This window comes from Elaeis guineensis, chromosome 10 (assembly GCF_000442705.2).
Source record: "Elaeis guineensis isolate ETL-2024a chromosome 10, EG11, whole genome shotgun sequence".
NCBI classification, from domain to species: domain Eukaryota; kingdom Viridiplantae; phylum Streptophyta; class Magnoliopsida; order Arecales; family Arecaceae; genus Elaeis; species Elaeis guineensis.
The window spans coordinates 2,103,973-2,115,178 of record NC_026002.2 but is presented as its reverse complement, the minus strand read 5'-3'; the positions used below and the strand labels follow the sequence as shown (position 1 = coordinate 2,115,178).

Below are 11,206 nucleotides of genomic sequence, written 5' to 3'. Positions count from 1 at the left end.
GGAATAGATAAGTGGTCAGATTGTGGGCCATTCCATGATTATAGCGAGAGTAGCACGGCATGTCGAGGGTTGGATGTTGATGGCTTGAGTAGGGCAGCCTATGAGGGGTCTCAATGATGCAAGTTGAGGGACAACATTGGCGGGCTCAATGGCAACTGTTCTAGGATGGTGGTGTGTCGAGGCTCAAAGACGGCAAGAGTAGAACCATCTACGGGAGGGTCAATGCAATGATGAAATGAGAGGGGCATTGAGTTGAAGATGGTTAGGTATCAGAGATTCGAGGGGTTTGATATAAATGTGGAGACTTGAGGAAATAAGATACTTTATCTATACTTAGCTGATTTTCAATTGAACCACAAACTCATGATCCGAGTACCAATCTGGTTTGGTCTAAGTTAGAGAGTTCAAAACACTGGCTCGAATCAAAATCGGATAAGGCTCAGGCTTACTGCATATTAGCCCAACCTTGCGAAACCAAATCCAATTTCTATTATATAGAATTATTTTATCCTTTTATAAAAATATATATACTTTTTACCAAAACCCTAAAATCTATTCTCATATCTTCCTCCTGTTCTCATTCTTTCTCATGCTTGTTATCTCTTCTCCTCCACCAACCCCTCTCAACGTAGCCAATCATCCTCAACTACCAATGCAACAAGCAAACCACCCTTCTCTTGATCCACTTCTCCCCTCCCTCTTCTCATGGCCATTGGAGCACCAGCTTCTCTCATCCCTCCAATCCCTTCCGCACCCTCCTGATGTAGACGTCGTAGCTGATCAGTATCTGGATTGGAAGGAAAGGATCCGAAAGGGTCGAAAATCTAGCTGACTACACTAAATCTTGTTGATTTGACACTGTTGAGCTAAAATGGCCATAACTTTCTCATCCGATATCAGAATCGCTATTATGATCTCATTCCGAAAAGCTCTTTTTGAGCTCTACGAGGCTGGCTGCTTCGCGACCACTACAAATTTTGGAGCTTCAATCATTTGACAGATCAATGGAAGCGCACAAGAGTCCTAATCTAACATAGAGTCTGGTTTTGATTTATTCTTATTTTATTTTGTTTCGAATTTCTTCTTATTGTTGAATCAGGACTTTTAATCTATAAATAAGGGCCCTTGGCCAACGTTGTAATCAGATTTTCATGGTTATTCAATAAAATTTCAGAGGAGAATTTTTTCTTTCCTTCTATCATTTTTTTTGTTTTGTACGTCTTCTTTCTCTCTGTTTCTAAACGTAGTCTTAGGCTGCGTCAGTTGGTATCAGAGCCTAGCAGATCTGTGAGCGAAGATTCTTCCATACAGTCCAGTTGGCGGGTAGTGGTCGCAAGAAGAATCAACCTGCGAATCGGGCTGTGGCAACCCATGATGAAATCACACCATGGGAATGGAATCTGATGGAGTGTGAAGATTTGAGATAGGTGATGGAGTTGACTACGCATCTTATGTAGTTGGAAATCAGGAAGGCGAGATTTGAGGTGGATCCAGAAGATCGCAGATCTGAGGAAGAGGCTTCAGATTTCGAGAACTCTTTCCACAGGGTTGCTCCCACATGCCGACGTGAAGGATGAGACAATTTGTTTGAGCATCCAACCCATTGGTTCGATTCCATCAGAGTAGATCTATCTGAATATTTGGATAGTCTGCAAATAGAGATATTCCTCGATTGGCTGGATTGGATTGAGCGTATCTTCGAGTATAAGGAGGTATCTGATGATAAAAAGATAAAATTTGTCGTCTTAAAATTGACATGTCAGGCTTCTGCAAGGTGGCAACAGCTGAAAAAAATTATGGAGTGCAAAGGCCAACTAAAAATTTAAGATTGAGAGAAGAAAAAGGCGTTGAGGAAGCAATTCCTGCCCTTCAACTATATGCAGTCCCTATATCAGCGCTTGCTGAACTTGTGATAAAGATCAAGATCCGTGGATGATTATACGGAGGAGTTTTACCAACTCATGGCTAAAAATGACCTGACGGAGAATGAAGAACAGATGGTTGTGAGGTATCTTGGTGGACTATGGCAGCAGATCTAAGATGCCTTCAGGCTTCACACCCTGTGGACAGTCAAGGAAGCCTTTCACCATGCTGTAGTTGCTGAAGAGTAGCTGCGACGTAGACCTATTCCCAGACTTGATCCTCCCCTATGAATCAGGCATCAGAAAATCAACCTCGATGCAATATGACTTCTACCCCTCCTGCTCGTGTTGCTGATACGAGGTTCCAAAAGCCACCCCAGTAGGATCCTTGACGCTACGATGCTACAATTATGGTGAAATCGGGCATGTGCGAAATGAATGCAAGAAACCTACAGGACGGCTCGGAAAGCAGCTATTGATTGAAGAAGAATCACCATCTGAGAGGATCGAGAGCCTACCTATGATGGAGGCGAGGAGGATGATTTCCTATTATTTGGGGATAGGGATGAGGCTCTGATTGTTCGAAATAGCCTGCTTGCTTCGAAGGAGGAAGAAGATTGGAGGCAAACCAATATCTTTCATACCTGCTGTACAATTGAGAAGGTCTACAAAGTCATTATTGATGGAGGGAGCTATGAGAATGTCATCTCTTAGGAGGATGTCATGAAGCTGAACCTAACCACTGAGAAGCATCCTCGACCTTACAAGCTATTCTGGTTTTGGAAGAGGAGTGAAGTGGTTGTCGACAGCCACTGTCTTGTGTCGTTTTTAATAGAGCAGAAGTATTTCGACAAAATTTGGTGCGACGTTGTTGCCATGAACGCCTGTTATCTACTCTTGGAGAGGTCGTGGTAATATGATCGTAGTGTCACGTATGATGGTCGTCGGAACACCTACACATTGTGAAAAGACAATCAGAAGATCACCCTAGCCCTGATGGAGGACCCTCCTAGATCAAACCTCAAGAACAACATCAATCTTTTGACAAAGCACTCATATTTGAAGGAAGCAGTGGAGGTCGGCTACATCTTGGCAGTGGTGGAGAAGGATGAATTGGTTGAACAAGAAATCCTATCTCAAGTGTGTCCTATCCTTCAAGAGTTTGTTGATGTTTTTTCTGAAGATCTACCTATAAGATTGTCATCAAAAAGGGATATTCAGCACCACATCGATCTTGTTCGAGGAGCGAGCCCACCGAACAAGTTGGCATACCACGAGTCCAGTTGAACATCAGAAATTATAGCGACAAGTCCAGGAGTTGTTGGACAAAGGGTACATCAGACCAAGCATGAGTTCATGTGCAGTCCTTGCTCTGCTGGTCTTAAAGAAAGATGGTTCGTCGCATATGTGCATCGACAATAGAGCAATCAACCAGATCACCATTAAGTATCGATTTTCAATCCCAAGGTTGGATGATATGCTTGATCAACTTGCTAGAGCCAACGTCTTTTTAAAGATTGATCTGAAGAGTAGCTACCATCAATTGCGATTCCGACTTGGGGACGAATGAAAAATAGCCTTCAACATGAGGGAGGGCTTGTACGAGTGGCTAGTAATGCCGTTTGGGCTTTCCAACGTACCGAGCATCTTCATGAGGTTAATGAACCACGTGCTGCAATCATACATCGATAAATTTGTCGTAGTTTATTTTAATGATATCCTTGTTTATAGCTCTACTCTAGAAGCTCACCTGCAGCATCTTAAAAAAGATCTTGGCACGCTGAGAAGGGAGAAATTATATACCAACACCAAGAAGTGCAGTTTCATGGTGAATGGCCTAACTTTTCTTAGCTTATTGTCTCTTCTGAAAGGCTGTGAGCAAATCCATCCAAGGTTCAAGCTATCCAGAATTGATCGGTGCTTCGCAACATCACTAAAGTGCAGAGCTTCGATGGATTGGCATCCTTTTACCGTAGATTCATTTGGAGATTCAGTTCCATCATGTCTCCAGTGACGGATTGCATAAGAGGGACACATTTTCAATGGACTCCTGAGGTGCAGACTGTCTTCGAAGAAATCTAAGGGAAGATTACTTCTATTGATGTCCTTCCTCTTTCAGATTTCTCCAAAATCTTCGAGGTGGAATGTGATGCATCTTCTACTGGAGTTGGGGGAGTTCTCAGCGAAGAAGGGTGGCCTGTTTGTTTCCACAATGAAAAATTATCAAGGTCCAAGCTAAATTATTCGATCTATGACGTTGAGTTTTATGCTATGGTTAGCGCACTCCGATAATGGCAGCACTACCTAGTCCAACGGGAGTTCATCCTTTACACTAACCATGAGGTCCTGAAATACATCAATAGTCAGGAGAAGCTGAGCCATAGACATGTCAAGTGAATGAATTATTTACAAGAGTTTCACTTTGTTTGAAAGCACAAATCAAGTGTTCAGAATTAGATGGCAGACACACTTAGCAGGACAACCAAGCTTCTGGATGTCCTTCGAATAGAAGTGATTGGTTTTGATGCATCGAAGAACCTCTATGCCAGTGATCCAGACTTTGCCAGTATTTTATAGAAGGTCCAGAGTAATAATCGAGTTGATTATCAGGTACAAGATGGTTTTCTATTCCGTGGAGTGCAATTCTATATCCTCGATTGTTCTTTATGGGAGAAGATTATACTAGAGCTTCATGCAGAAGGCCATTTCGGCAGAGACAAAACCCTCACATTGATTTACAACAAATATTATTGGCCAAAGATGAAGTGTGACGTGTTCTGACATGTGCAGCGATGTTCGGTTGGCAGGTGTCAAAAGGTTCGACGACTAATGCTGGATTGTATACTCCTTTACCTGTGCCTAATCATCCTTGTGAGAAGATCAGTATGGATTGTGTTAGGGCTACCTATGACTCAAAGGCGATGTGATTCAGTGGTTGTGGTTGTGGATCGATTCTCAAAGATGGCATACTTTATAGCCTATCGCAAAATCCTAAATGCATCTAATGTTGCTCAGCTATTCTTCAAGGAGATTATGCATCTACAAGGAGTGCCCAAGATCATTACATCTGATCAAGATATAAAGTTTATGAGCCACTTCTGAAAGAGTTTATGGAAAAGGTTGGGCACAATCCTGCAATTCAGCTCAGCCTATCATCCTGAGACAGATGGTCAGATCGAGTCTATTAACAGGAGCTTGGGAAATCTATTGAGAAGCCTTGCTGGTGAATGTTCGAAGCAGTGGGATTTAGTTTTGGCACAAGCTGAATTTGCCTTCAACCGTTCGGTGAATCGAACCACAGGCTATAGGCCATTCGAGGTGGTCTACGGGTCGAACCCAAGCAGTGTTTTGGACTTGATTCCAATCACTTCCGAGGGAGATCCAGTATGAAAGCTGAAAGTTGGACTGAAAAAATCCAGGCTATCCATCAGTCTGTCAAGGAGCAGATTTAAGCTAGTAATGCCAAATACAAAGAAGCTGCTGACAAGCATCATAAGATGGTAACTTTAGAAGTTGACGATTATGTATGGGCTATTCTGACCAAGAACCAATATCCTGTTGGAGAATACAACAAGCTAAGCTAGCGCAAAATTGATCCTCTCGAGATCATCAAGAAGATCAACGACAATGCTTACCAGCTGAAGCTGCCCAGTCATCTTCGAATCTCTAATGTGTTCAATGTGAAGCATCTAATCCCCTACATAGATGATTCATCAGATGAGGAGGCTTCTAACTCGAGGATGAGTTCTTTCCGGCCTAGAAAGGATGATGCAGATATCGTAGCTAATCAATACTGAATTCGAGAGACAGGATCCAAAAGGGTCAAAAATCTAACTGACTATACTAGATCATGTTGATTCGATACTGCCAAGCTAGAACGGTCATAACTTTCTCATCTGGTGTTAGAATCGCTATTATAATCTCATTCCGAAAAGCTCTTTTCAAGCTCTACGAGACTGGCGGCTTCGCCCTCACTGCAAATTTCGAAGCCCCATTCAATCATTTGACAAATCAATGAAAGCGCGCAAGAGTCCTAATCTAACATAGAGTCTAGTTTTGATTTATTCTTATTTTATTTTATTTTGAATTTCTTTTTGTAGTTGAATCGGGACTTTTAATCTATAAATAAGGCCCCTTGGCCAACGTTGTAGTCAGATTTTCGCGGTTATTCAATAAAATTCTAAAGAAGAGAGTTTCTTCTCTTTTGTCGTTTTTCTTTTGTTTCGTGCATTTTCTCTCTCTTTCCTTCGAAACATGGCCCTAGGCTGCGTCACCTCCCCTACCTCCATCCTAGTTGCTGGAGCAACACCCCTTGGCCTCGCCAATCCATCTAGTCACTCTTCCTTTCTGTCACCTCCCACCTAACTGCGGGAGTCACTACTTCGGCATTTGGCTCAAGTTGGACTAGGCATGAGTTAGGTCGGGCTAAGCTCATTTTGTTGAACTTCATCAGGCCTGATCAAGTCATAATTGTGCCCTTTTTTTTGCTAGTGGGCTAGGTTCGAGCTACGATTTCTGGGCTTGAGATCAAAGCGATCCAAGTTTAAGCCTACTATTTTGATGTTACTATAAAGCATTGGCCCAACATCCGAATTTAGTTTGAACCTAGAAATACTTAAGTCTTATCTTAGCCACTCTCTTGAGGTGTATTTTTTTATTTTTTTTCAAAACAATGGGACCTGGCTATGTATCGATTGATACCAGCAAACCTAGCTAGCATGCTGGCTTGTCCCAACTAATACCTTTCAAGATGGTCGGCCTCCTAGTCCACACCCAAACTAGTGCCTCACACCCATGCTACAAATCATTTACTCTATGGAATTGGTGGGACGTGCTAGTATTCTTAGGTTCTTAATCCTTGATCATCTCTATTGCAACCTTTTGATACCAGTGTGCATTTTATGGCTCATCTTTTGGATCCATCCAACAAATTCATAAACAAAATAATATTTGTCCCATCAATATTATTGATTCTATAAATGTTATTTTAACCTTGCTTCCTTTACAAAAGCATGTCCTATGAAATGAGAACATTCATATCAGTTCTCACAATCATTGTGGTTTTTGATGTCATGTTATCTAACCTCTCCCTAGGCCATCTTTGGACTACATTACATTTTAAGACCATGATGAAAGTCCGGTTTGGAGCTAAAATTTTATAATTTTTTAATGACATTCAAGATTTGCTATCTCGATACTGGACCCTATGTTGGTACCATACTAGTATAGTGTCGGTACTCCCCATATGGGGGTTGGTTCAACATAAGATGGTATGCTCCTGTGCCAAGTCTCCATTTGGTACCGGTACCATACAGTATGCACAATACAAGGCGATACTACTATATGCCAGCATGGTGAACCTTGATGCCATTTGTAAACATTTTGTTTTAATACGATTCAGCATATCTCATCATGGGCCACCAAGCTTGAAATTTTGGTATGCCTCGATCTTCATTTTGTAATATTTGCCACTGTTGTTGTGTCTTTTAGTAAGTATGGGCATCAAATTGCCCCCATACATTTATCTAGATATTTGATAAATTTTTTTCAATATCATTTTTTCTTAACCATGGAGAGAGGAGCATCTAGATAGGAGAAACCACTGTATTAGTTTGTGAGTTATTACTTGGGAATTTGTGTTTGATTGGTCTGGTTCACCGTCTTATTTATTTGCTCTTCTTCCTTTCAGTAAGCATGAAGCTATAACGTGATACTGAAAGTTTGCTAAGAGTCAATTAGGAGGGTTTGATCTGCATCTAAGAGCATGAAGTTTGTTTGCTGCCAAAGTTCATGTGCCAGCTTTTCTGTCAGTAAAATTAGCCAATCCATCAAGCTATTTAGAACTAGCTTCTATTCTACACAGAATGTCCTTGATAATATCATTCTGCATGGTAGATCTCCTCATCCATGCTTGCTTTGCATGATTGACATGTTTTCCAGTCTTTATGAGATCTGTTCTGCTTATTGGCCATTTTTTATGTCATCTTTGGCTTCATGTAGCTTGACGAGTCTTTTCCATCTATCTTGTCTCAGGCTTATGAGAGTCTTACCGATGGCCTTGGTAGGACTGCCTCTGCTTTACTTGGGACTCCTCTAAAGGCCTACCAGCGTGGTGCTGGTGCTGGATCAGCTCTGGGCACTGCTTTGCGAGCAGCTCCTGCTGCTGCTGTAGCTCCTGTCTCTGCTTCTGCTCGTGCAGTGCACTGTGCACTTCTTGGACTTAGAAACAGGTAATTTCTTCACATGAATTGCTTAAGTGGAAATATTTGTTAAGTTAATTTATACACCTTGTGCAAGTACACATTATGTCATGATCCAGGCAAGTTCATAAGTTCAGTAGGAGGACCATTTCCACTCTATGAACATGACCCACAAAATACTCCAGCCATTGTTCTGCCTGTCAGATGAGATCTACTTTACATGAATGCTGGTACATTTGTCAATGTTTGGTACTAGATTGATTAATATCCACAAAGTAGAAGAGTATCAAGTATATAGCTCTTTGCAAAATATAGGTGCTTGAAGGATTTTATTTCTTCAAACAAATAAGTAGAAAACTGGAATACAATTATTTAGGACTTGTTTGGTTCACGCAAAAAACTTTTATTCTTAGGAACTTACTTTTCAGAAAGTTATTTCCTAAAAATATAGTTTTGATATGTTTGGTTGATAATAGAAAAGTAGCTTATTATAGTGGTTTATATTTGATTGAGCATCTAATTTTCTAAAAAAATTATAAAAAATATCTATTATACTCTTAATGGATATAAGATCATATCTTTTTTGCTCCTAAACTCTGTATAAATATTAATATAGTATATTTATATTAATATAAATATAATATTAATATAATGTAATATAATATAACATTAGATCACAATAATTTATTATATTACTACAACCTTAATATATATGTATTGATATGATATTAATATTTTTAAATAACAAATTTATTAACATAATATTAATATAAATATTAGCATATTATTAATATAATATTATATTAATATTTATAAGGATGATATTAGAAGGATATTTTTGGAAAGAAAAAAAGGCTACCAATTTCTATCTTATGGAAAGTTTACACTTCCTATGAAGGACTCGGTTGACGAAAAGTGGAGGGGGGAGAGGCAGTTCTTGGGAAGTGGAAAAGGGACCTCTTGTTTGGTTGGAGTTTTAAGAGGAGAAAGAGTAAAAAAAGTTCTTTCCATAGAAAGTTACTTCTCACATTTCATGGGAAGTGGAAACCCATAGGGGAGGTTGGTTTTGGCACTTTCCATGAGATGAGAATTGATGGTATTTTTTTTTTTGAAATGTTCTTTTAAGATCAATAGCTAATTTTGTAAAATATCAATGGATGGTTAGAATAAAATACTGAATAGTAATATAATATTATATGAGTATTATCCTAATATTTATATGAATATAATATTAATATTAATATAATAATATTTATTATATTTTAATATTATTTTAATATTTACACTAATACAATATGTTTATTAATATTAATATTTATATTAATATAATATTAATATATATTAGTATTGTATTGTCATAATAAATTATTATGGTCTATTGTTATATTATAATATATTTATATTATATTTATATTAATATTTAATATAAATATAATATTTATATTTATATAAAATTTAGGAGCAAAAATATATGGTCTTATATCTACTAAGGATATAATAGGTATTTTACATAATTTTTTCAAAAAAATGGGTGCTCAACCAAACATAAGCTATTCTGCAATAAATCACTTTTCCATAATCAACCAAATATACTAAAATTTTATTTTCAGGAAATAACTTTGCACGAAGTAACTTCTTAGAAATTTATTTTTTGGGAAGAAAAATTCTTCCTGCGAACCAAACGAGTCCAAAATATAGGAAGTGTCTTCTCGTGGGAAGAGCTTTTTACATTCTCTCTTCTCTTAAAATTCCAACTAAACAAAGAGACTTTCCTCTACTTTTCAGGAATTGCCACTTCCCATGAACCAAACGAGTCCTTGGTGAGACTGAAGTCTTTGGTGTCTGATATGGACAATTAGAATCCTTATTGTCATGTTTCTTGCTAGGTTTAGCAATCTGGTACCAAAGCAACATAGATTAAGATACTTTTTGAATTGTAATTGATAATATAATGATCATATGGGAATGGGTGACTAACTGGACAGCAAATACTCTGGGCACTACTCTATTTGCCCTTTTTCCTAAGGATGACGATCTTTCACAAATTGTGTTGGTGCACGGAGCTTTCAGTGCTAGTGAAGTAGACAATTTTTTAACTTTTGTTTCTTTTACTTAGGAATATTGGCATTACTAGACTACCCAGCCACTTGATGCTCTTTCTAACTATTATGTTTTGATCTGCAGCCTTGATCCAGAGCATAAAAAAGAATCTATGGAGAAATATTTAGGATCTTCTTGATCATAGGATTACAAGAAGAAATAGTACAGCATTATAGGTGGTTGCGTGTACATCCCATGCATAGCCATATTCTTCATCCTTGTGACTCAAGCAGAACTCATTTGGTTTACGAGTTGGATATCTTCTCACCCAGATTCAGGTTACAGCCGCCTGTGGAATGTAAGTCCGTATCTTGTAAGAATTAGGTGAGCTTGACTATATAATGGCCATACGTTCTTCAAATATTTATTGTTTTTCTCTGGATGATGCAGGTGTATAGCAATTTGAACAGATATTCTTTATGGGACAGAATGACAGCAACCCTGTACAACATGTAAATAACTATATGATCTTGTCAGCATTCAGTTATATAATTGTGATATGCCTCTTACAATTTGTATTTACAGTTTTACACCACATCAATTGTAATATTTTTGACTCTTCAATTGTTTGAAAAGGAAAATTTTCTCCTGATGAACTTTTTTAGGCAACCTCAGAAGCAACTAGGCTAGATTGAAGAAACATGCAACTTTCTAGTGGTGACTGCAGTGATTGGTCAAGCTGTCATTCCTGCTAGTAGTTATAGGCACCTGAGATGCAGTTTTATGCATGGAAAATGCTATGTGAGAGATGACGTACAATATGTGATTACTAGTTTTTGATGAATCAGCGAGGGCAAAATAAGCACTTTTCCCTGATAACAACCCCACCCTCTGTCAATTGCTCAAAATACTGGCTTTGCAGAACTGTGCATTCATATATAAGAAGACTTGATAGCTAACAGTATCGAGCATTTTCTTAAAATTTGCTATTTATCAGGTTCTTGTATACAACGTACCCAGTATCACCTTTCTCAAACGTTGAAGGGATGGCAATGTTGCCCCGGTTTATACTTCTTATTGTGCTTTTCCCCCTGGGCAATTTGT

The 11,206-nt window shown here is 38.6% G+C and overlaps 1 protein-coding gene across 1 annotated transcript in view; it reads left to right on the top strand.

Moving 5' to 3' along the window:
* Nucleotides 1–10,754, top strand: part of LOC140852128 (autophagy-related protein 2-like) — a gene marked incomplete at its 5' end in the record, with an annotated part of 21,765 nt that extends 11,011 nt beyond the window's left edge. Inside the window, 3 exon segments of the mRNA XM_073245052.1 lie at nucleotides 7,896–8,092; nucleotides 10,247–10,460; nucleotides 10,553–10,754. Of these exon segments, the coding sequence (XP_073101153.1) occupies nucleotides 7,896–8,092; nucleotides 10,247–10,301 (252 nt within the window).
* Between the last annotated feature and the right edge of the window lie 452 nt (nucleotides 10,755–11,206).